General features: G+C 40.6%; 1 protein-coding gene across 5 annotated transcripts in view; it reads right to left on the bottom strand.

Moving 5' to 3' along the window:
• Nucleotides 1-27,193, bottom strand: part of fgf12a (fibroblast growth factor 12a) — a 37,877-nt gene that overhangs the window by 10,088 nt on the left and 596 nt on the right. The window contains exons 1-5 of one of the 5 annotated variants that reach the window (XM_044219229.1): nucleotides 19,694-20,683; nucleotides 13,550-14,504; nucleotides 12,117-12,164; nucleotides 8,823-8,933; nucleotides 3,785-3,888 (exon numbers count right to left, since the gene is read on the bottom strand). In XM_044219229.1, coding sequence (XP_044075164.1) covers nucleotides 3,785-3,888; nucleotides 8,823-8,933; nucleotides 12,117-12,164; nucleotides 13,550-13,745 — 459 coding nt within the window. In that variant the 5' untranslated portion in view covers nucleotides 13,746-14,504; nucleotides 19,694-20,683. Of the gene's footprint in view, nucleotides 1-3,784; nucleotides 3,889-8,822; nucleotides 8,934-9,967; nucleotides 11,974-12,116; nucleotides 12,165-13,549; nucleotides 19,635-19,693; nucleotides 20,684-27,193 lie in introns of those variants that run through there. The other 4 variants (XM_044219231.1, XM_044219230.1, XM_044219232.1 and 1 more) reach the window with 4 other exon arrangements.

Below are 27,193 nucleotides of genomic sequence, written 5' to 3'. Positions count from 1 at the left end.
TAAAGATGTGGAGGATGTTGGGGGGGACCTCCATTTAAATATGGGCCTGAGCCACTGGTATATCTGAGAGATTTGGCCTCGGTGAGAATCCCAGGCCTGCCATGGAACTCCCGGAGAGCTCATTATTATTCTGGGAGAGATTCAGGTCGGGATTGTCTAGACATTACTTAAACTGAAAAACTCTCTTTCTCACTTTTTCTATCCCTCTCCTCCCCTCGGTGTTTATCTTTTTCTCTGTCTCACTCTGAAAGTCAGTCACTTTCAAGCAAGGTTCAGTTCTGTCCTTTCATAACTTCCTCCAGAGAGGACATTGATGGTTAATGGCTAAAATAAAATCACAAACACATGCTAATGCTCTTTCCTCATTTTTTTTCATTTTACCTCAAGAGAGAACCATCAATCCATTCCCTGTCATATGCACTGTCAACATGTACATGCAACGTTATATGCATGTACACTAGTGCTAAAGCAGGTCAAATAATCAATTAGGTGGTTGACAGAAAATTAATCACCAACCATTTGGATAGTCGATTTGTTGTTGAGGTCATTTATCAAGTAAAAATACCAAACACTGGCTTTTAGCAGCTTCTCAAATACATTCTGAAGATGCCAGCTTAGGCTTTGGAACTGGGTATTTTTACAATTTTCTGGCATTTTATAGACTAAATAATTAAGCAATAAAGTTGTAGTTGATTAGTCGCAGCCCTAATGCACCCAAAAACACACACAGTCTTCACTCAAGCTTTTGATTCAACACAACAACAATAACTCCTTCTAACCATTTTTGTCAGAAAAATATGAAGACATGGGGCACAGAGACTACTCACAAAAGCCCTTTATCATTTGTCACCCAAACAAAATCTGAACCTCTCCCTGACCTTCCACACCAACTCTCTCTCACTCGTCCCTCGAGGCCATCAGTGAAGGCTTTACTGCTACACATTATTTTTTCTCCTGTGACATTAATACGAAGCCATAAAATTAGTAGATGACTGAAAGAAGAGTAAAAACAGTTCAGGGGCTGCTGTGTATGTTGAGTGTGTGGCTATGGACAGATATGTCTGTTCGTGAGGATGTTTCTCATGCAGAGATAGATAGAACGATAGATAGATAGAACAATAGATAGATAAAGAAGGAGAGAGAGAACAGTGGTTACTGCTGTGCAGCAAACTAGGTCATATTGAGAAGTGTTATAAATAATGGAAGGGAGCTCTTCATTGTAGATGTTCAGCCCCCACACACTTCATCGCTAAACACTGCACACAAGCATGTTCACCCTGCTCCATGGCTACATCAGCTCCACTTAACTGATCAACAGTAATAATAAACTGACCACTAAAAATGGCTAGATACCTGACACCTAGATGAAAGACTAAAGAGAAAGGTTTCCCAAAGTCTCACAATCATCTCAAACATACAGAAGATAAAGCTTGTCACATTCCATCGCTAACAAGACAAGTGCAAAGAAGCAGGGAGAGAAAAAAGAAATTGAGGGAGTGTTAGAGACGTAGGAGGATATCCCTTAGTAATTATCTCCCAGGAGGGAGGCGAGGGAGAGAGCTGTGCATCTCTGCTCTCAGATGTTAGGAAGACAAAACAAGGCAACAAAACAAGCAGTGAAAAACTTTATAGTTTGGAAAGGCAAAAGAGTGTAATGGAGACCTTGAAGAAGAGAGAGGAGAGCAAGAGCAAATAAGAGAGTGAGGTGGGAAAGAAGATAAAGACAAATAATAATAAAAGTAAATGTGAGTAGGTATGAGAAATGAAAGTGAAGGACCTCTTTTATAGCTGTGATTGCACCATGATAGCACTCATAAAAGTGTGAATAAAGCATAGAAATGTTCCCCTTTACATTCCTCTTGAAACGCTTAATACGTTCTCACACTGTTTATCACATGCGGAATCTGTACTGGTAAATGAAAATGGTAAATAATGGGAATTAGAGAGAGAAAGAGAGGCTATGTGTGCTTTCATCGAAAAGGGTTTGCATGTTAATTTTGTCTCTTTATGAGCACTGTGTGGCTCACCAAGGCTTATAAGCATCCCTGTGATCCAGCCTAACACACTTATTCTGCTTACCAATGCATGCTAATTTCCCATGCTTCACATTTAAGAAAGCAGACCTCCTCCATATGGCCAGAGACTGCATTCACTGCGTGGCTTTAATTGAAATGACCTTTCAAATGTTACTTGCCTTCTGACAAACACCCCTCCCTGTGATAGAAAGGTCAAAAATGTGTTCCCATGCCCATAAAAATGATTATTAAAATGATACACAGAGAGTCGTGTTTGTCAAGCTGAGAGCTGCCGTTTGACACTGATGTACTGAATCACTTGTAGTTAACAATAATCAAAAAGAAGCAAATGAGCAAAGCAAAGGAGTCAATTTAATAAATTAAAAGATTTCTGTCTGGGCACGATTAAACTTTAATTAAACGTAGATAGGTGGGTGGAGGGGTATGATGAGCCTCATAGTAGTGCTGTGAATTGTGCGCTTGTTTATGAGCCTTTAGTTATGAATGAATCCGGCTACCTGGGTGAGTCATAACAGCCTGCGCATTTATTGTACGTCCTTCTTTGAACTTGTGAGTGCTCATACATCTGTCGAGGCACTGAGTTGTGCTCAAGTTGTACTGAGCGAGAATGCTTGATCTTCTGAAATAATGGCACTGAATTTACTAGACTTTGCACATTCATTTCTTTGGTATATTTCAAAATGTTCTCCTGTCTCTCTTGCAGTCAAGCGGCTCCCTCATCAATAAATGTAAGTTGCAATATGACAGACCCTAGCTTCACTGTGTCCTTCAAGGATTTAATGAATATTTTGAGAAAGAAAAAAGTTTAATGGGCAGTTTGTGAATTTTCAGCTCATTTTCATCGCTGTCTGGCCGCCATCACAAAGTCCCTCAGCAGAGGTTTATGGGTAATGCAGCCCTCGCGTCCTCTTCTTTCTTCTGTAACACTATCTTCAACTGGATTAGGAACCATGAGACTGGAGGTTATATAACCGTGCCAACTAGGGATATCTTCCTGTCTCTATAGCTCTGCCTATTTTCTTTCTTTCTCTCTAAAATATCCGTCTTCACAATATTTACTCCCCCACTGAGTCTTGAAATGATTTATTTTAAAACCTGAAGGAGTACTGCTAATATGGTGAGATAATTCCACTTTTTTCAAGGCAAGTGCAGGACTTTTATAATCATGCCTTACATTTAGCTAATATGAGAAATTACACTTGGTTCAAATTCCTGATAAAAGATTTACATCAGAAACAAGTCACAGCTCAGATGGAATGAATCTAAAAAGGACATTGCAGTGTAGTATCCTTTCATGACAGCAAGAATCCTGAATAAAAATCAGATTGAAAGTTAAACAAAGCAACACCATCTATATCAAAAGACAATGAAATTTCTGTGGAATTTCTGTTTATTGCTGCTACATAACAAGTCACCATTAGTAGCCTGTAAAAGAAAGAGAAGCAATTTTAAAAAGGGCTGAGCACTGAACTTGATGTCAAATTAAATGTAAAACATGCGTGGTGTTGCTACAACAACAAAGGGGGGGAATAAGTGCTGCACAGCAACACAAAGGCACATCTGAAGAGCTCTCGAATAGAGCAGAGATGAAAGGGTTTGGAAGGGTTGAGTCTTTGCTGCAGTGGGATATTAAAAGAGACAACAAACTGAGCAAAACACAACACGTGTAAATGAACAAATACACATGCTGGTAACACACACGCATGCACAACCTGACAGTGCGATTGGCGCAAGGGGTTGTATCTTACTGAGCTGTAGAGCATTCCCTCGCCATTCATGGCGATGTAGAAGCCACTCTTCACTCCCTGGATAGCCACCACTCTCAGACCCACAGGAATAAGATTAAACAGGGCTGCGGAGTAGAGCAGAGGGAAGGAGAGGGAGGGAGAAAGGGTCAGACAGACAGATACAAAGAGGCAGAGACAAAAGAGAGACATCAGACAGAAAGGACAGTATAGGACAATTGAGTTTTCACTTAACTCTTGTAGACAGCCTCTGATCTCTGTTCTTTGGCTATCTGTCAGCAGTAAAGTGAACAGCACAGGACATGGACAATGGGGACACTGACGCACCTCAGTGTGACAGTGAAGCATTAACGTTAAAGCAGAAATCCAAAACTTTCTGGTGACAGATAACTGAAATGATACAAAAAAAAGATGGCAGAGCATCCAACGAGCATCATTGTTTTGTGTCAAATATGTCCTCAACCAATCAGACAACATATGATAATTTGTTTTTTGCTAAAATGATGAAATTACACAGTGAAGTAGCATTGGATGACGTAGATTTTGGGAAATGAAAGAAATTTCACACTAACTTACAAATATTTCTCTGTAACATTAAATATCCATGACTAAATAATTAACTTGGAAAGTTAAAGTTCGGGGATCTGCTTCATCAGGACTGTGTGTGGATGTGGTTTGATCAAATTTGGTTGACAGTGGCCTGGCAGCATAAGCAAACAACCCCACAGCTCTCATCACATTTTCATTCAATTATTACTGAGTGCTGATTGGTGTATGGAAGTTTGTGACATCACCTTTTTCCAACTGAGCCCCACCCACTTTAAAGCAGTGGCATGAGCACTGATGAAACAGCACAGACAGAAATCTCTTATGTGAAATACCCAAAACTGTTGTAACTTTGGCAGAAAATTGTGTGTTCACATTGGACTCCTTCAATCATAATAATAAGCAGATTGAGAACATTTGTTTTCAGGGCCTTTAATGTCTAATAACACCTTGCAGATGACGCCACATTATGATATTTTAAAAAGTTATGGATTTCAGCTTTGTGGTACAACATGTAGAGCCGAGTAGAACCAGAAGATGCCTCATATAAAAAAATAATTGAATTACTGACTATGAAGATTCTTCTTTCGGCCAGATTGTAAGAAAATTTAGAATTAGTATGTCAGAAGCAACTAGACATGTTTGGTCTCAAAGATGTTTGGCCAATCATCTAAGAGGCTATTAATTCTGTAAACAACAAGTCTAATTTTATTCGACTTCTACATATGAATTACTGTTATCTCTGTAGGTACGTTCTGTTGAAATCTGAGGACTGGACTGTGACTTTCACAGGCTTCGGTTTGGTGAGGGTGTGAGGACACTCTTTACGTACTGCAGGCTCCCTATATTGTTGGGATGATTGTTCTGCAAGTGGCAATGGGGACTATCAGATAAAGCTGGCAGGGATGAGAGGAGATGTGCCAACACGGGTCTGTCCTCCGGGCAGATTCAATTTCACTCAATAAATATCGACGTGATGCTTTCGCCTGCCAATGGTTTGATTCTGCCCTTAGGCCACTGGTACGGGTGATACACACTGGCCACTCTTGCAGTTACGTATGCCCTTGAGAGCTGGGTGTTTGGGATATAAAGGCAGAATGTGAGTCCATTAGCACCTTCAATTTTGTTTTCTCAGGCTTCCCAATTTCTTTTTCATCACTTCTCTATTTAAGATTCTCTGTCATAACTCTCTGCTTCCCCTCTGTCTGCTCCTTCGCTCCTCTTTCTATTTGCCTTTCATGCCCGCTGCCTTTGTTTCTCTGATGACTGGCAGTGTCTCTCAGAGGCACTGTCCACAGTTCTGTCACGTATCACTAAAACCCAGGAGTGTTCCACCCCAGAGCACCTACACCTATCAAAACATATTCCAGCTTTTTCTGAGCAGTCATACTTGCAATAGGGCCCTCAAAAAGACTAACCATAATAGCTTGGCTTGATAAGTGGGAGCAACAGAGACACAAAATATGGCGTGCTGGACTTGTACACTATTTTGCAATAATTATTCTCTGCCATCCCTGCTCTCATTCACCTGCCAAAATATTACACAACTGAGCTGTCATTCAGCTACCTTCTAAATGTCCGGCTTTTCTATTTGCAGCTCCAGCCGTTGATGGATTTCATAATTGCAGCTGCATTGACTTCTATTAGAATACTTGATGACTATTCTGAAGGCGATTCCTCTTCCTTAATAACCTCAATCCTATCTCTCACCGAAAAAAGAGAGAGGCTAGGCTGGTGCAGGGACAGAGTTAAGAGATTTCCAGGGATCTTCTATTGTGAAAGGGCCAGGCGAAATAGCTTCATACAACCCAATAAAGCAAAAACGGCTTGAAACGGCTTCCAGTGGAGCAGTAATCAGCTACAAGCAAATCCTGCAGGTAGGCTAAAGGAAGTGCATTTGATGTGAGGGATACTGGCATAGTGGGAAATAAACCCTGCAGGAAAGGCTTAGAGAAACACTGAGCCAAACTTCAAATGCCAAGGGCCCATCTCCAAATTCAGAGAGAAATGCAAATCCAAAGATGGGAGAGCTGGTGTATATACAGTACAGTACAGCTGTGTTAGACTGTGTTCTTATATACAGTGTATAATAATAATAATGTCTTAATTTTCTTAATTTTTAAATTTTGGTGACGCTCCTTTCCACGGCAAAGTCGAAGTACTTGAAATTAGTGACTGAGTCTTCAATTAGTAAAAAAGTGCTTGCTTCATCGCATCCATCAACCAGGAGCATCGGAGACAGATGGAGTGTGAACGCCTGATACCGCAGGTCTCTCATAACCAGCAATATCTTTCTAGAGCTTCAGTGTGTGTGCAGGTAATTACTGCAGGCGATCAACTGATGACAATCAAATTAATAACTGCTCAAATTTTAACATGGGTGTTAATTAATTGAATGGTGTTTCACAGCTCTTGCAGTTAGTTAAGCGTAGCTCTGCCAGTCAGCCATGCTATACCACTAAAGCGTTATTTTACGCACTGCAGTAACAATCTATTCTATTACTCACTCTCAATTTACTATATAGTTTGGGTCAAACAAGTCAAATTCAAAAGCCTATGGTGTTATTAAAGCAGAATTCCATTTATTTTTTATGCATTTCTCCCACTAAAACTATTCGCTGTTCATTTGTGTCTTTGTCTCAGTACTTGTTGTCATTCAGCGCAAAAATATAGCAAATAATAAAAAAAAGGGCATTTAAACGCACTCCGGGCTCAGGTCGCACCTAGGATGCAGGCGGCATCATGATCCTCTGTCCCATCGGTCCCACTGAACCTCTCCCTGAAAATAAATTACTGTATTCAATCTGCCACTGCTGAGGATGCTGCAGGTCAGAGGGTGATGTGGTTCAAGGGTGGGGGTAATCTATTATTCTAATAATCTAGCCGGGCAATCAATAGTTTAGTGCAAGACCTGAATACCAAATCTACTATGTCCATTTCTATCTCTCTTAATCACTCTCTCTTTGTCTTTTACTCTTTCTGCCTCTATCTTTCTATTCAAAACCAATTCCTCTCGCTGCACCTCCTGCTCCCCTCTGCTCTCTTTCTGTGTCTTCCTTCGGACCGTCTCTGAGCTCGATGCATCTCATATAGAGAATTATTCATTGGATACAAACAGAGAAGGTGGTATTTTTAGTTTTCTGTGGCTGAATTATTCACTGCATTCCTCCATCTTGGGGCCCAGAGGGACTGCTTAAAAAGAGGACTACCTAGAGCTGGGGAATCCTCACATGCAACAAAAACCTCAGCAGCCAAAACCTTTGGAACACAATGGAGGCTCCAAAAAACAGCAATGAGTTAAAGGTGCACAGAAGAAATGCATTATGTGGATGTTTTATTTTATTAAATTTTTTTTTTTTACTTTTTCCTCTTGTGCAGTAATCCGTTTTGTTCTCAAGACCCTTCTTCTATGCTATAAGTAGTTCTTACTGAAGATCTATCTTCTCAAAAAATATAAAACGACGAGTGACAGGAAAAGGCCGTTCTTTTCACCGCATGACTGCTACGGTCCAGCAGCTTTGGCTCCGGCTTCCTTTAAGATTGGCAGGATGTTTCAGAGAAGAAAGGTCACGATTGGTTTCCTGTCTGGCTTCACTCCAGACTGGTAGTGTCGTCATTATCGCTTTGGCGACCATTCTCCGCTGACATATATCTCTTCCTTGGTACTTCACATCCCATTGGAAACTGTTACAAAAGCCCATATGTTTAATATAGAAGACTCTCTACAGACTCTGCGGATTTTCCCCTTTTCTATTCCTGCGAGATCGGGAGCTTTAGGGGACTATACCCTGGAGACTATTTAATCTACTGGTTGTCCACTATAGAAAGTTGATCGGTGGTGAAATATTGCAAAGTAGTGGCTCAGTGAGGGATCTTTGTGACAAGGAGTGAAGCTGTGGGGCTACAGCTGTTTCAGGCAATGGGTTTTTCCAGGAAGGAATTTCTGCTGTGATAATCACACACGCTTCTGAGGTGAATCAATCGAAACAATGTGGCACTTACAATCATGCAGTGTACACAGAGGAAATACTTTACTTAGAGAGACGAGGGCAGAGATATTGGAGTTAATTTCACTTAGGGATAGGAATTTTAATACAAGATGCTCCATACATATTGTATTTACTTACCGTAAAAGGTATATTTTTGAGAAGACTAGATAAGAAGTCATAAAACCATCTGAGCAGGTTTTGACACATTTATGTCTACAGTTATATCTCATGCATACTATTGCATAACCAGATGCAGAAAAGATGGCATTCTGCCTTTTGGAATTTGGTGAATAGTTCCCTTCAATATTGCGGGTTTTTTGAAATGATAATCCAATTCAACAAGGGCATCTTAAACTAATTTTGGAGTGCCTTAGGCTGGCATCAGTTATATAAGAATTAAAAATGATAAAGCACAGCACATGAAATGTGGTAATATATAACCAAGTGACTCATTGCCATTAAATGTTTTATGCTGGAAGCTGGAGCTTCCATAATGCTCCACTCACTGTTGTCGCTGTTCTCGTCCTTGCTGCCGTCGATGGTTCCATCCGGCTGCATCTGCAGGTAGAAGCCCTGCTGGCTGAACAGTCGTGTCACGATGCCTTTCAGCTGCGGCTCTGAAACAGACACGCACACACATACACACGACACACACGCGTACACACAAACCGTCGGCCAAGCCACAGCCCCATCCCCACCAAGAATATGTCAGAGCAACATTCTCATAATTGTGACAAAAACACACAAAAGAGCTGATACCTCTGCTTTCAGCTACATGTTTGCACACAGCTGTTCTTATCAAGCATTATAAAATGCTGAAATGTTTTAAAAACAAATGTTTCACAAATATAAAATGCACTGTGTTTAATTAATTAAAAGAGACAAGTTGGCTGTGGAAGATGGAGTGTACCAGCAGAACAATTATAGACTTTTCACCCTTTAAATCGCTTAATGCATTTGAAAACATTTACTGGTGTGTTGTCTGATATTTAGTCAGATATTTTAAAGCATTTAAAAACTGTTTTTGAGTTGCATAATTTAAATACAAAATTAATGAATCACTTTATGAAGTGAATCTCTAAATATATCAATTAAACACTAAATTATAATCAACCATTAAAAAAATGAACACTGAAAAAGTCTTATTGTTCTTGTCGGACAATCCAGCCTCCGCAGTTGCCTGCCAACAAAAAACTTTAACTCACTGCTCTAGAACAACTTCAGTCCTTTATTTAACTCTTACCAACTAATGAATATCAATGCGACTGTGATGAGCAGTTTGTAATAGGTCATCTGTTGTACCACATAATCCTAAAATACTGTAGGGTAATAGGGTTTGACGGGAAGGCCTTTAAAATGAGACACCATGACGAAAAATCAATGAGAATGTTGTTACTTTCTCAATGTCTTACTGTATCTATTGTAGAAAAATGATTCATCAATTGGGAACCCTTTTAAAATCACTTTGTAATGTACACCAACATGCCAATGGTTTCTTTATTTGTTATGAAGCAACTGTGCATTTTTGAGTTGATAGAACTGATATTCAATGAAATTCTCTCTTTACCAAGACATTCTGAATTTTTGCAGACAACAGGGTCACCGCAAAGGATTCCATCATTTTTTTTTTCTTGACCTAAAGGAAACTGACCTAAAGTTTGTAGAGTTTTTTTCATTGCAATAACCCTGAACCGACTTCCAACTTTGAGGCTGTGACATCTGGCGCCTGGCCATGGTGCTGCTCGAAGCGCTCAACACTTCAGGGGAGCAGGTGGAAACGAGGATTAGCTCGGGGCAAAGAAAGCCTCTTGGCCTCAGGCGATGCCAGGAAAAAAAAAAAAAAAAAAAAAAAGATGTGTAAAAACACAGTTTATCTGAAGGAAAATGAACGTGCAGCCTCCACGGTCTGTCTAAGGGCCGGCAGGTCTTTTGATTTTGTGTAAAAGCAGTTAGCTAGAGTTAGGTGACGCCATTAGCGTGAACAAGACTTGGGTTGTGGCTTTTGACACGGAAACGCTGGAGAGGTAAAGCTTTGAGATTTATGAAACTCATTTTGAGTGCAGATAGAAGAAGAGATAGAGAGTATGTATATACAGTCATATTTTGCTTAAGCTTACTGTGAATAATGATACAGCTGAACAGTGATGTGTTGTTTTTGCAATGGCAGAGATTTTGAGACAAGCTCATTGAAATCAGACAGCAACTCAGATGCTGGATGTTACTAATCCTTTGTTTATTCTCTGCCTGGCAAAAGAAACAAATTATGCATTTTGTCACAATTGAATTGGCCCTCTGTTTCATTTTATGTGCCTAAATAAACTTTCAGTAACTGAAAATGCTTGCTTCGCAGGGAACGTAACATGTTCTGAGAAATGATGTGATTGGAATAAAGCAATATGAGTGAGCCTGACTGTTCTCCAAGGTCATAACAAAACTTGGAGGTCATGCAAGTCAGTGCAATCCAGTCAGGCACATAAAACCCCAAATGATTTGACAGAAAGAAAGATTTTCAAAACTTGGTATCAGGTGAGAAAAAACGATCCAAGTTTTAGCCAGATCTGTCATCAACAGTAACAGCAGATGTTAAGTCTTTACTTGAAAGCTGATCACTGCAATAATTACCAGTGCATGAGCTCTATTTATATTGTACAGAAGACAAGTGTGTGGAGAAGAGAGCCCATAGAAAGACTGAGCTGAGTATACAGTGAGCTAGAGTGAGTTCACCTCAACTGTGCATCATCCTGTCCATCAGTCCCCAACTCACCTACCCCTGGGGTGGGGCCATCAATTCCTTGGACAGGCCCTTCATCATCCATCACAGGCAGGGTGAGGAGAAAGTGTGTGCGTGTGTGTGTGTGTGTGTGTGTGTGTGTGTGTGTGTGTGAGTGCGTGTGAAAGCACATGGGAGTGTACACATCAGTAAATCACATGTGATAACTACACTTCCATAAATTAAGGCCTCAACATGCGACCCGGAATTCGCTGACAGCTCATCAGTTCCAATCATTTAGCAGAAAGTGTGCATTGCGTGCATGTGTGTGTGTGTTCATGTGTGCGCAGGTATAAACAGGCTTCCAGCTAAACAACATGTGTTTGTGCGTGAAAAATGTCTTTCAGTGGCAACATACAGCAGATCATCCTGTGTGTGTATGCGCCATTAAAACGTCAATAAATTTACTTCATACCAATACAGAAGGACAAAAACATTTAGGTACATCGACAAATGGCGTCATGACCATGAAATGGTGAATGATCACCTGTTCTGATATAGTGTTTGACAAGGAGAAACACATCATATCCATATACACCAATAGACACTACAGTAAGAACCTCTACTACACTTACACAGTAGTACTTGACACATATTTACAGACATAGAACAAGGAGCGAGGATAAAGACTGATCCGACATTGACTGACAAAGAGAATGAGGCAGAAACAAAATGAGAGGAGGCAGAGCTAAAAACAAGGAGAGGAAAGAGACAGAGGTGCAACAAACGACTGGCTACAGGAGAAGCTTTAGCTACGAGAAAAAGAACAGGTACGAAATTAAGCTTAAAAAAATCCAAGAAAGCCACACAGAAGGAGGGATGAAAGAAAAAAGAAGAAATCAGCAAGGGAGAGGGTCGTCGGCTGTCAGACAGGTGTTGAAGCCCCCGCCCCTCCCTCCCTCTCTGTCCCTCCCCAACCCCCCTCTCTCTCTCCCTCCCAACCCCTGGCCGAGGGGAGTCGACATGGGCGCGAGATGGGGTGGAGACGAGAAGAAACACAGCACACACGGATGGAGGCTGAGCTACTGACCTAGCCTGCAGCCCTTATGGGACACCTGTGGAGGTTTCGAGGGTGCATCTTACGAAGGGGGGAATAGAAGGAAAAACAACAGTCTTTTAAACAGGCAGAATTCAAAATTCTCTAGTGTATCGGCTGTATATATATGCAAATATATGGCAAGGCATCAGTGGATATATAAGGACGATCAATTAGAATAAGAACAGCATATGTCTGCCTGCCTGTCTCTGAGCTGTCTCTCTAGCCATGTATGTGTCAGTTGAAAGGAGTTACCTACCTGCCCAACAGTGTCTGGAGGCCTGACTGGCTTGTTGTCTATCTGCCTGCTTATGTTTCTATTCAGGCATTCTGTGGCAGTTTTGGCGCTGAGATTGTTTGTCTGTCTGATGAGGCTGCGCGACGACAGGGTTTTTTTAAATTTTGTCTGTCTGGCTGGGTGTCTGTCTACATTGTCCTGCCTTTCTGCCTTAAAAATGTATGTCTGTCTATCCTCCTCCTGCCTCATCAGTCTGTCTGCAGGACTCTGAGAGGACCTGACTGTCGTTCATCACACGACAGATCTATCTAGATTCAGAGAGGGATGACTTGCACCGCTGTCTTGTTATCTGTGCACCAGGACAGACCCAGGAGAATAAAAAGGGGAAGCTATACCGTGGAGTGTAGTAGGCATGGAGCCTGTGTCTATCAATACAGCCAGAGTAGCTCTTAATCACTAAAGCTATACCTCCCTTCACTGCAGTAAAGCTCTCTCTCTGCAATAAACATTTACCATGAAAACATTTAATCTCAAAAGAGCCTTGGTGCACTGCGGTGCAACTTATCTCCCCTCTGTACCCAATCTGCAGTAATATTGAATTAGGAAATGTAAAGCAGCCTTTTTGAGTGTATTCAAGTTGTGTGTGTGTGTGTGTGTGTGTGTGTGTGTGTGTGTGTGTGTGTGTGTGTGTTTGAAGGGGAGGGGAGGAGGGGTGCAAAAATTAAGTGTGCAAAATGGAAGGCTTAAATATAGGCCTATAGCTGTTGGAACAAACCAAGATTTCACTGGGATACAGTAGGATCAGTTTTGTACCAGGGTTATTGATTATTCTGATCAGAGCAGTAGGCTATCACAATATATAAAAGGGGTAACGTCACAGCATATAGATAATTTCCTATACATTCAGGCTGCTCTTGTTCGGTATATTGGGAGGGTTGTTTCGTGCGGTGGATCTATAGACAACAAGAAGACCTAATGGAACAGGTGGATTTTTCGCACCGCGGAGAAAATCTACCTTCTCCTCCGGTTCAGATTGGAGCCCTCGACTGCAGTAGGCTATAATGCATCTGCTGCTCCAAAGAGGGGCGGGGTGGGGGGTTGGGGGCCACCGCTTCCATACGCTGCGCACACATTACACACATCAGTAAAAAAAAAAATTAAAAATTAAATAAAAATCTACATTACTGACCTGGTCGCCGCCGAACGGGTCTTTTCTTGCCGCTGCAGAAACGGACTTTGCTGAAGACCCCCAAGAAATGCCTCTCGCAGAGAGAGCGGGGGTCTTTGCTGGGGCTGGGGCGACGTTTCGAAGTAGAGACCCGGTCGCTGTTCGACTCCCTCGCCTGGCGTTTCTGCCGGATCAGGGAGCTGGCGATCGCGGCCATCTCCCCGAACCGAGTCTGAAAACCGAAGGTCTAGTTCGGCAGAGGTCGGATCTTGGTGCAGCTTCTTGGCGCAAACAACAAACCAAAAACGAGATAGTTGATTCTGTCTTTCGGTCCACTAGTGCTTCAACCAAATGTCATCCTGATCAGAAAATCCTCCGAGTCCCGGGCATCATTGCGCTTCAGGCAGCATCCTCTTGAGGGGACAGTAGCGTGTAATTCAGCTGCCGCGAGTTTATGGCACTCAGGCTTCGAATCAACAGCGACCGAGCTTATAGCCTATAGCCTAAAACATAAATCTACGGGCTAGGCCACAGGGGCCGACATATCAGCCGTGGCTACATGCAACAGTGTTGATAAGTTGATGCAGCTGCGTGTCACTGGGGAGCTTCAGGTATTCCAGGTGAACAGTGCCGCGTCCGACGAGTTCGACTTCGTAATCCTCATCTGCACACCAGCCCTATCCTCTGGCTTCCTGACGCCTTTTAATACATCGCATCAACCTAAATCCATACATAAGACGCTCGTGCTTAGCTGGAGAAAAGATCTTAACTTTCCCCCTCCCTAATTATTTACTCCATGCACGTCGATGACTGAGACCCTCCGCTGTTAGCCCAGGAGCCTAGATGTGTGAGCCCAGTCTCCGGTTCTGTCGATGGCACCTCTTAATGCAGCCGGGGAAATGGAATCGGCAGCACAGTCTTACTCTGCAAGGATGCTGCAGAGATGTAATTTAAGCCTGCAGAGAGGGATTCCCATCTGAAAAGCAACAATTAGTTGAGGCGAACACAAATAATAAAGTAGTCGATGCATTAATTCCAGCGCGTCCCGAATGGATGCTGTCTGTGTGTTACATCGCCGACAGCGAGTGTGGACGGTCGCGCTCCATATACCCTCCTCTCTCTCTCCCTCTCACCCCCCTCTCTCCCTCTTCAACTCTTTTAACGCAATCATACGTGATTGAGGTTCGTATTAGGAATTTTCGGAGGGGTGTATGGAAAGATGGATGATCTCCAGGAAGAAAATGACGTGAATCTAAAATATATAGCCTAAAACAAAAAAAAGGGGAAATGGGGAAATGCTGTGTGGGTGTTTAGGGAAAGTGGGTTCGCGCGCGTGATTGTTTAGTCCTTTCGGATAATGTGCACATCTAAAAAGGGGGCGGGTGATCTCACAATTGTCTCTTTGAATCACTATTAAAATCAGAAGTTGCAAGCCAGTTTTCAAATGGGGCATGTCGGTCAGCGAGGAGGCCGCATTAAACTGTTCTGGAGGAAGTGTGCATAAAAAGAGAAATCTTAATCAGCTTTGGCTGACACAACATTCTTATCCTCATAGCTTATATTTAAGAGACATAAGCAGGTATTTTATTTCAGAAACCCCTGGCCACACATGCCATACAGAATATATTAAATCTGGCTAAAAAGGATTACCTGCAACAGGTTTCAGCACACACCCAAAACACCAATGGTACACTGAAGACCCAGACAGTGACACAACACATGGATAAATGTGTTTTAGGGCTTATGGAAATGAAATGGTCTACCCCATGACACACCAAAACATTACAAATAACATCCTCAACAACAGCACAATATTCCATATCATGTACCATGAAAAACACTGCAGCACCAAAGCTTAGAAAACTGCCCTTTAACACTCTTTGAGCCAGGAAGGAGGGAATGCATACATGAGAATATACTGTATACCGCATGTGTTTCTATCATAGATCACATCTGGGGACACATGCAAACCAATTAATTTTTTTTTTACTGCAGCTGTATTCAGCACAATGTAAAATGGTTCTGTTTTCACTGGAATTAAAAGGAAGGACTAGAACTTATGGTTAAAGATAAGCTATCAGAATAAAGGCAAATCAATGCAAAGTTCCCAAATACGTCCTGCAAACGTGTGTGTGTGTGTGTGTGTGTGTGTGTGTGTGTGTGTGTCAACATGTGTCTGTGTGTGTGTGTCAACATGTGTCTGTGTGCATGTGAGCATGCCTCTGGTTTCATTGTTTATTATTGCATGGGCTGGGGAGCATACACACCACACACTCACACCCACACACACGCATACACTGTGGGAGGAAGAACATGTGAGTCTTCAGCAGCACAGCAAACCTCTCTCTTCCCCGTGATGAAACAGCATGAAACATTTAGAGGCTTTTTCTAGGACTCGGTTTGACATTCTCTCTCCAAACCAAACCCGGAGAGAGATCGAGAGAGATGATTTTTGTCTGTCTGCCCCCCCTCTTACGTAAGATTTGGATATAATGGATGAAAGTGTTGAATGTGAAGCACTGGCACCCTGGTTAGCTCTTTGTGTGTTACTACGTGTTTGTGTGTGTGTGTGTGAGTGTGTGAGAGAGAGACAGACAGAGAGAGAGAGATGGAGGGCAGCTATAATATTTTCCCAGAGAAAGACAAACAGACAGAGAGAATACAGATAGCAAAAGAAAAGTTAGAAACCAAAGATTGGAGTCTAAATCAAAACCTGTAATCTAGCTTTGTATTCTTATTGAGTTGCCAGTGAGTGGTAGAAATGAATACGTCACTGCAGCATAAAGAAATATCAATAACAACTTCAATATAACATTCATCATTCTAACGGATATGAAAGAGTGTGATATACGTTTCTTGGAGAGAGAAAAAATTAGCTGGTGGTTTAGAGTATGAAGTGAGCTTCCTCAGAAATGGGAGGGACTTTATGGCTATAGAGACATAGGACATATATCTTTGTCAGAGAAAGATAAAGTATTCCCTAATGAGGATCTGCTAGGCTTCCTCCCTCTACCAGAGACAATTGATGTTTACTTCATTCCAGCTAAGATACATCCACAAGCAATAAAACACTGCTCCTATGAAGTGCACGGCAGGCAACATATTGCAATCATTTGAATTGTCAATTAAAATGATTTGACTCTGTAAAAGTTTGCTAGTTCATTTATAGAAACAGTGCGATGTCAACATTTTAAAATGTTTTTGATCCTCAGTGTGGGTCATTTGTCTTTATGGTATAAAAATTCTGAATATTGTGTAAAAATGATGCAAACATGTTAAATGTGCTGCATATACATATAGCTGGTGTGTTTTCATTTTTTCAGATTGTGCTAGTTTTTGGATTTTATCATTAAAAGTATGAACCATGTTGCATAAACTGTAAACTGCAGCATAGTAACCAAATATCTCTGAAAACTGGAAGAAATGAAACAAAGCTCCAGCCTCCCTGTGGCCCTTGTTCAGGTGCAACTACAACAGGAGTAACTGGTTGTTCACAGTAATTCCTTTATACCTGCTGCCCCCTTGTGGAAAAATAATGAACCACAGGTGTTCAGAGAGACTAGAGGATGTTTCCATTCTCTAAAGCTCTGCACTCCAATGTGTCCTTGAGATACCAGACAGATTTGTTGACTCACAATAGCTGGAACTAGTTTGTCTGATAAACTATCTTGCCAAGTCTCCAGGAGGCAAAGAGTGTGAGAAAAAGTGTGATGCTGTGGCTCACAGTGCTCATTACCACACATACACTACCAACACAAATCACAGCTTACTGTTTGATTATAGTTAGTGTGATAGGTGTATAGTATAACTGTGCTAAGCCCAAGTTGTATTGATGTACAAAAACAAAGTGATTCTTAAAGTGAGGCAAAGGTGAGACCTCTCCATTGCAAATAAGATCATTTTTCTACATTTTACCATTGTGTATATTACATTAGAAACAATTTCAGCAACTAATCTCATGGTTGTTCTTACTCATAAGCAAAAAGCCACAAAGCCAGACAAACACATACAGAGAGAGATGACAACCAACTGCTAATTAAGACTATTAAGACAAATTAAGTAAGTCAATAAAACAAATCGTGCTTGACAAAAAGTGCAAAAGAGTTTGGCTTTGGGTGTTTGATTTTACTAAAAAAGCCACACATCAGTCTACAAAGAGATCAGGATTGACTGATAGTAACAAAGCTGTTCCTAAATGAAACCTGATGTTTTGAACAGTCACATGGAAACTGACAAAATGACAACTATTTCGCATTATAGTGCCATTGTAAGAAATAAGTATTACCAATGCAGTCCAGACACCCCAACTACTGTATTTAACTTGAACACAAGAAAGGTGCAAACTTAACACTACAAAGGAAAGCAGGGGCAAACATTTAAGCCCACTCAGAAACATCTTTCACCGAAACTCCCTGGGAGGCGATTTTGGCACAGTGCCTGAATCTGGAGAGCAAAACACTTTCTGCATTTCCTGCTTTACATGATCTTGTATATGGGCCAACATCCCCAGACCAGTGACTGATGCAGTCAGATTACCAGCCGTGGTTTTGGCCCCTGTCTTCTGTTAAGTGTGTGATCACTCTTTGTCTGATGAGTGATTTACATACTGAGTCAATTATGTATAACTGCTGACGTACAATAGACAGAAGTGCAGATGAGCGAGGTGGTATTTTTATGATGATGTTACAGCCTTGGCTGAGCAGCAAAAACACAGTGGAACTCCTCTTCAACTTGTAAATGAGCTTGAAAGTAGACCAGTATGAAACAAACTTTAAACAAAGCCTTCACCTGACACGGCTTCACCACAGACAGCTTTAACTAGATTTGTGCATTCATGCTTTGTGTCCATTTGTGTCAACATCTATGAGCTGACTCAAAGTTTTGATTGAGGTCATGAGGTTCATCTAACAGTGAACAGAGATGCAGGATAAGGACTGGTGGTGCTTTATATCCGAGTCCTACAGATCCCATTGTGTGTGCTGATTTGGTCCAACTACCTCAGAGGAATCAACTGTGCTTAATGGAGTTTCTAATTGTCTGCCCTGAATTTGAGAGCCGCTCCAGCTGAAACTACTGGAGATCCTACGTACTGCAAGGGACGGGAGGGAGACAGGAGTAGGTGTTGCATTTTTGTCTCCCAGTAAAACGGCATTTTGTCTCTCTCTGGAAATACTGAAGGATGTTTTTTAATGACTTTGGAAGTGTAGTTATGTTATGAGTGAACAACAGCAGCAATGCAGTGAATTGCTGAGACATGACTAGAGGACATGGCAGGCATCTTAGGCTTACTGCCAAAGACTGTTGAGTGCTGGTTGTGTGTGTGTGTATATGAGTGTCATTGAGACTTCACATCACTGTAGCATGGTTTATAGTGGACATATGGCAAAGTAAGTCACTTTGAAAAGTAATGTTTGATTTCCCAGGTGAGGGTAAATGCAGCTGCTCTAAAACTATATACTTACACTGTGCCTGGTTTTCAACATGCGTCAAAGAGGTTAACGCCTAAGTGGAGTTTAGGAAGGAAAATAAGGAGTAGTTTCATTTCACCAACAGAACTTAAGAAAGGGAGACTTTTCACATATTTTAACTGACATCCAATTACAAGTATCCACTAAGAGTAGAGACAGTTGGGTGGTTTTAAATTGAGATTCAACTCTGTCAAATTGAAATCCTGGGACAAAATATAACAAACTTGGGGCCCTGGTTTGATTTAAATCTATTTAAACATGAAAAGCTTGGGAGGCCCTGCCCTGGAGTACTTGCTGCTATGGCGCTATCCAGGTGTTGAACCGCGCTGTTTGTTTGGGGCCCTAAAACAACGCTGCCTCTCCAAGGCCTCTTAAGTTTAATGACTTGATCCCTGCATTGTCCATTTTTGGCCGGCTTCGGATGCAGCACTGAAACAGAAGGGTAAAGTATCTGGAGCTCTCTCCGGAGTGGTGCGGCTGGATGCTGACTGCCAGCAGCTATCCGCACCACACAACACTCGGGACAGATGCGAGAAGCACAAGGAGAAGCTCTCTCCACTGCAGACTCGGAAGATGTTACTCACACACTCGAGTGGCCAATGAAACCACTTACCCCCTTCTTTTTTTCATCACTCAAGAGAGAAAGCATGCAAAGCAAAGGTAGCTACAAAGCTATGGCGCTATATTTGTCCCTCACCGTTGGTGATAGTGGTCGACTTCGATCGTTGTCCACAGAAACACTGCAGCATATGCGCTCCTTTCTGAAGGAATGGCCTCAGAATCCTCATTGATTTGGGTTGATGGGAGCCTTCCTCAATCCAAACAATCGGACAACGCTATCACAACACAGCAGGGTCAGGCAGCATAGCGTAGCCAGCCAGCCAGCCTCTCTCTACAGGCTCACAGCAGCCCTCAACACGCCGGAAGGGCACAGTCTGCAGGACAAATTACGCTAAAACGAGGCATCTTGAGTGATTCTCCTCTCTCGCTCTCTCTCTAACCCTCTCTCTCTCTCTCTGTCTATCCTCTTCCACCGACGGTCATTCGCGTTCACTGCACACTCCACTTCCGCCACAGCAGGGAAAGCAAGGACGTTACAATGTGCTCTTAATTGTACAACCCTCCCCCCTACCCCCACTGTCTCCCCGCTTCTTTACCAGCAGCGGGCGTAATAGCAGGAAAGGAGAGAGAGAGAGAGAGAGAGCATGCACGCCAGAGTTAAACTGCAGGGGGAAAGTGGCAGGCCGGCCACGAGTGAGGTAATGCGGAGCTGACAGTTAAAAGGTGACGAGGGATGGACAGATGTTGGAGCCCAGGAGCTGTATATATATAGGCCTACCGAAAGTGTATTTAGAAAAAAGGAAAAGAAAAGACAATCTACATTAACTTTATCTATTGACAGCTTCCTGGAAGTGCATCCATAACACCAGTGCACGTGTCCTGACTAGCATAAAGCAGTCACGTGACATGAGTGATGACTGTAAGTGAATAAAGTTGATCAGGGCCTTATCCAAATAATAGATTTGTTGTCAGTGATGGAGTAAGTATTATTTAAGAAAAAGTGGAAAGTCCTGCATTAAAAATGTTACTTAAGTACAAGTACGTATTGTATTATAAGCTAAATGTAGGCCTACTTAAAGTATCAAAAGTAAAAGTACTCAATGCAGAAAAATACATTATATCACTGGATTATTATTACTGATGAATCACTGTATGCTACACGTAGCATTTTGTTGTTGTAGTTGGTCAAGGGGGAGCAAATTTTATTAAATTTTTATTTTAATAGTTTATATATTGTTGAGTTGTTTAATCTGCAACAATACATCATCATTTATAACATCATCATATAAAGCTGTCTAAAGTGCAGTATTATCCTCTGAATTGTAGTGAAGTAGAAGTATAAAGTAGAATAAAATGGAAATACACAAGTACTTTAAAATTGTACTTTAGCACTTTCATCCCACCAATGATTGTTGTACTTGCTATAACTCTACACATCTCTACAGATGTTTCTGAGTAAGTAGTACTTTTCAAAATAAAAGTTCATAATAAAAAAGCAAAAAATAATTAAGCAGGCAGGATAGTAACATGTTAAAGAACAACAAAATAGAATCAAAACAAAAAATAAAGTTTTATTTCACCATGGAATGCACTTTAAAACTTATCTAACAAACTGTGGCAATCTTAGTTACCATGGGAAAGTAATGTCAATTTTTATAAAGTATGGCTCAATACTTTCAGGACTGAATGTAATCAACAATAAGACTATAATTGAAAAACAAAAATGTAGTGCTAAACTAAATAAGACACTTCAAATAATGCATGGAGATATAGCAACTCAAATATGCCTTTATATGTGTGATTGCAAATGTTTAAAGTTCACAAATGTGTGCTATCTACCATCTGATTTCCTTTTAATGTATTCTAAAGATTTTTGTTGTTGTTTACTAATCATGATCCAGAAGCCAAAATTCTAAATCTCACTATGCAGTTTGGCCCATGATGACTAGCGTTGCACTGAGTTGTCATAAAAGCAAAACCATGTGCAACTTTCTACTCTAGGGGGTGCCATAACATAAAGCACTCGGGCTAAAATAAGCTGCAGAGAGACTGAGATGTGACCATGAAGCAGAGAGTGGAAGGGAAAGAATGAGACATGACTAGTCTTTAAAGTATTCAGATTGGCTAAAGACAAAACACAAATGTTTGCATTTGCTGTGTGCCGAGGCGTCATTGTTCTTGAGGCTGTGTAGTGAACAAAGACATTCTGTACAACCTCTACTGTAGCATCAATTTAACACACTGCTGCGCTTAAAGTACTTTACTGTATATCTAATATTTTTTCAACATCCCTCTTTCTTGTGCTCATATAACCTTGCACCACGAAGACAACAGATTATATGGCATCAACTACCTTGGGAACATGCCCTCACAATGTGTAATATATACAATGTGCATAAAAGGATATTTTAGGTCAGCAAAAAGCCTCAACAACAGTATCCATGCAAATAAGCAAAGGTCAGAGAGGAGTAAAGAGAGGGGGAGGGAGGGAGCTGGCATCAGACCCAGAGTCACAGATATGGTGATGGTGCTGTATATTCAGCTCCCACTATACTGTCCTACTGCAGAGCCAATCACCACTATATGCAGAGAGAGACAAAGAGAGAAAGAGCATGAGGAGAAAAAAACAGAGGAAAAGGGGGCGATAGTACAGAGGGCACAGGGAGGAACTAAAATGCAATAAAATTAACAAAAATTTAGAAGACCAAAACATACCGTATTCTACCTGAATGTCAACATGAACCAATCCTTCCTTATTAATGAAAACATAAACAGTTTACTGGTTTTAACCTGGCATGCAGACTGCAAAATAATTACACTTTACAGCATTTATGTACAGTGTGTTTTTGTGTATGTATAATAGTTGGGTACATTAGGGTAATTAGTTGTAGTCAATTGCCTAAAATAATCATTTCTTAAAACCAAGTCCTTCACAATGTCCGCAAATAGACATAGGAACACAATAGCACATGTGAAGAAGAGCTTAAGATGGGCTTAAGATACAGATATTGGTTAATGGTAAGTATGATAGGATGATTTGTTAATTTCTCTAATCTCCACTCAATGAAATGAGATGAATACTAAAGCAAATAAGCAATGATGTGTGTCATGCTATTAATATAACATACTGTACACTGGCAAAATGTTTATAGCACTATGCTCAAATTTCAGATTAATGATGGCCACACCAAATATAACAGTAAAACTGTCTAAAATGTCCTAACATTTGTTTAAAAAAAGAAACGAAAATATTAGCTGTACACATGGACAAAAACTGAGAATTTTAAATAGTAACCCTAGCAACCCTACTAAGATACCTGATACTGTCTAATGGATAATGTTGTATTTGCATCTTTACTACACACTAAGCAAAAATATAGGTTACATGATTTTTAACCTGTAAAGTGAATTTAGATGTGCCTTTTTAAACCCTGGGTAGTGTCTAAAGGTATTTTTTTCAGGCTGCATACAGCCCCAAGAACCTCCACCAATACCGGTAGGGCAGACTGTATGTAGCCTTACAGGCAAAACCCAGGACAAAATAACACTTTTGCCACTCAGTAAGCTCATTGCTTTGAGCACAAAGAAAGAACTGAAGGTGACTGAGATGAGTGTATAAACATTTTTATCTGCTCCTTTCTACTCTCATTTGGACTATGGTGGCTGAGCAGTTAGAGGACAATGTTCAGAGAGATTTTAGTAAGAAAATCAACCTGAAACAATAAAAGTGAGGGGGATAAAAAACGATGTTAGTGAAAATTACGCCCTTGGGAGTACTAATTCCAGATGTAAAATTCCCCTTCTTCCAATCACGCATTTGTCTGGCTTCAGACCCCATGCGACACCTCATGGACAACCCATTGTCATTCACGCCGCATGTCTCGTAACTGTACCTTGTTAAAAAAAAGACGTGTCCTGTCTGTATTTGAGCAAACTCAGATCTGTCTGTGATGAGACTGTTAAAAGATGCTAGACAAGCCAGCGCTCATTTCACTTTCCTATATATGTCAACAGAAGTGAGGTTAAAATGTTCACCTTGTAAGGTGAGACCAGCTTTGGATGTAACTGCAAATGAAATGTATCCTTTAAAAATGTATTGTAATTATGCTTGTCTAGCATTAAAAGAAAAAAGACATATCCAGTTTAGTAAAGTAACAGCAAATTGAGATGTAAATGTCTTTTTCTTCCACACCATTTCATATGAAAGAAAAAAGTTGTGTGCCTTTAGTTTAATATTTTAGTTTAATTTATTTTTTGTCAATAAGAGGGTTGGTTGTTTGTTTCTGCAGTAGGAAGCAAAACTACGGTATTTTAAGGATATTTAACCTCAAACTTTTCAACCCAACAAATGCTTTGATGGCTTCATCATTACAAATTCATGCTGAGTGGCCAAGCAACGATCAAACATCATTACACAGAAATACGTATAAAACAATGCACAACACATCTAAAATTTTTACATTTGACTTTAATATCAATTTAATATAGCTTCAATTAACTATTAAAACTAGCAGCACTAACTATACACAATTTATACAGTACTGTGAGTTTTGTGAGTTTGTCCAGCACTGTGGAAAATGTTTAAAACTTTTAACTTTAAATTTAAAGTGATAATTTAAGAACAGCATATATTGTTAACAAACTGTTAAAACTAATCCAAGTTTAAAATGACTGGGAGGATGACTCAGTTGTTTGTAAGTGTTTACAGCAGAGCTGCCCACAGTGGGGCATGCTGGATGAGAAAAACAGAACATTACAAAACATATGAAAAAGCCACTTACTCATTTTAAAAAAAGAGCCATGTTATGCAAAATACTCTGACTAGAGTTCTGGTTAACATATTTGGGTCTTAATTTTACAATTTTACAAGTATTACATTGTTTATTGTACACCATTAAGTTTTTTAAAGTGCCATATTAGTGTTATTGCATGTTTTAGCACTTTGACCAAAATCCACTTTTGTTTTTTCTGTGTTACACGTGCCCATTTCAATTTCTTTCTGTACACAATAAAAGAAAATATACTTGTAGTCTTGAAACTTGCTTGAGAAAGAATCCATCACCGTAAACATCATGTATGTTTCTATCACAACCAATTTTAACATTTTTTTTTCATTCTGTATTGAGATGTAAACCAGGAACGGACTCAAAGTTAGACAAAACACATCTAAACAAATCTAAAACATCACCACTGTATTGGGAAATGGTAAGTAATAATGTATGTTATTTGGTTGAAACATGAACAAAAACATGAAAAAACATTGATGGTCCTTTAAATTGCTTTGACAACATCCAGCTACAATAGCCTATGCAGAGACGAAGAAGAAGAAGAGCGGTGGAAGCGAGTAAGATAAACATACACTGTGTTGTACAAGAGCACTGAGTCACTGCTGATGGTAACTACCATTTGCTGAAATGTCAGAAAGCATTCTCATATTCTGCAAAGCTACAGCAACGTCTTTGTCGCTAAAATCAGTGACACTGCAAAACTGTTAATGGTTGCATTAAGTAAAATTGCCAAAAATCAAAGTGTGCAAACTTGAGGTTTGGGGCTCAATCTGAGTACAAGACAGAAACAAGAGGGGATTTATAATATGAGGAGAGGGGGTAGAGAGGCAGCACTAAATGGCTGTGTGTACATGTTTGTAAAGAGCTTTTCCTCCTTTCTTAAAGATGAGTGCACAGGGAAGAAACCTGGGTCAGTGAGAAATGCCACATCCAACAGAACGCAGACACACTGATAGAAATTTGCTTTATCTTGACTTATGGTGTGTATACAGCATGAAGGGACTGTCATGGCCGCATTAACCTGCTTGGGGACTCCTGGGAATACCTTTTAACCCCCCATTCCTCCCTCTCTCAGTGCATTGTGTTCAGTGTTGGAATATTACATAACCCCAGGTTTGATGTGTGGTACTTTAATTAAACACTAATTAATTAATTTAGGAATATGCACCGTGTAAACACAGTGTCAGTATCACCTTAAAACAAGTTTTTGACGCAGGGTCCCTCTTCAAGACAGGGCCCCAAGATCAGGTAAAGCAGGACTCATTTTAAGGCCTTTATTATGTCAGTTGATATTGTGCTTTTGTGGTTAATATTCCAAAACAAATTAGATTTAATCAAATCATCACAAACCAACTGCTACACAGTGAACCTGTTTCTTTGGGGGGGTCCCAGAGCAGTTGCCAGTTTTTGCCATTTGGTAATCCTGCCTTTAGATTAGATTAGAAAACTAAAAAAGTCAAACAGGTCACAACAGACAAATATGAAAACATACTGCCACAGCAACACTAACAGATATTCCAAGAGGATATTAGTGTAGCTGAAGAGCCTGCCACATCTCTAATTAAAATGTTCTTAAATACAGTCTATTAGTAAATAAATAAAAAGGCAACCATAAGTGATGCACCTAAGAACTAGATAAATGAAACAGGAAATAAATAAGTAAATAAGTCTTGCTTTCATCATGCAAGAGCCAGAGAGACACAAACACTGAGTCAGAATCACAAAGAGAAACAGTGCAAAGTGTTGGTCTAAAGGAAGATACCTCATAAGGTCAGACTGATTGAGCAACTACTGCCTTTTTATTGTGGATATCAGCCACCGCTTTTATGACCAATATAACTGATTTGTATTGTCATAACTGTCCTGAAGTTTTAAGTGCACATGTGGCATAAAAAAGTTCTATTGAATGGAGATGAAAGAGATGACCCACAAAGTCAAATGAGATTGAATGAATGAATCACAAAGCTACTGTACACTCAGCTTCTCCTGAAATACAATACACTGTATTAACAACAATAAAGGACAGACATTATGCATGACAGTAAAGCAAAGCATTTCATATTTGTGGTAGTGAACACTTCTTTTTCCCTGTGTGGGAACAATGAATGAGGCCATAAACTCTGCAGATCCCAAACTGGATTTAAGAAAGGCGAAAGTCCGGTTTACAGCCTAGAGGATGTAGGTGAAATGAAAACTATACACAAGACAGGACCCCCCCCCCTGCCTAGTTTGACATGTACCATGTACCCCATGACTTCTGGATTTAGCTTTACTGTAGCATTTTGATTCACTGTAAACTCTGGATAAAACACATCAGGGTGACCATAAGCCAGAAGGTTACCCTACTTAAACAAGGGCACTCTGTCCCTTATCCAAATATATCTGAAGCTGGGAATCTAGCTGTTTTGTGCTTTAACCCAGTGCATCCTTAAACTAACCTGCAAAACGCTACCAACACAACCACAACAAAACGCATATTTTAAGCAGTGTATAACCATTCGGCTGCATCTAGTTTTTCCTTCCCAGACTCTAAATAACAGCCTCTATAGCCCATTACTGGAGTTGAAAAGGTTTGCCAACAACACGCATGCTGATCGTTGAGGCCACACCGCCGCCGCTGCAGTGAACAGCAGCACATTCATCTCACCGAAAGAAGTGGAGTGCCAGCATTTTTTGTCTAAATCAGCTGACAGCACCGATGGAGTAGCCTAATGGAAAGCTCCCGCAGGAGGACTAAAGCCGTTTACCATGCGCAACACTGAGGGTGAAAACAGTGTAATGCAGGCATAATATTTTTATAAGTTGTAGGCTATTTCATATGCAATTTACATGTTTTTAATACATTGGGC

The sequence above is a fragment of the Siniperca chuatsi genome, linkage group LG13, assembly GCF_020085105.1.
Source record: "Siniperca chuatsi isolate FFG_IHB_CAS linkage group LG13, ASM2008510v1, whole genome shotgun sequence".
In the NCBI taxonomy this organism is placed as follows: Eukaryota; Metazoa; Chordata; class Actinopteri; order Centrarchiformes; family Sinipercidae; genus Siniperca; species Siniperca chuatsi.
The sequence above is the reverse complement of the archived record's forward strand: the minus strand, read 5'-3'. Positions and strand labels throughout refer to the sequence as shown.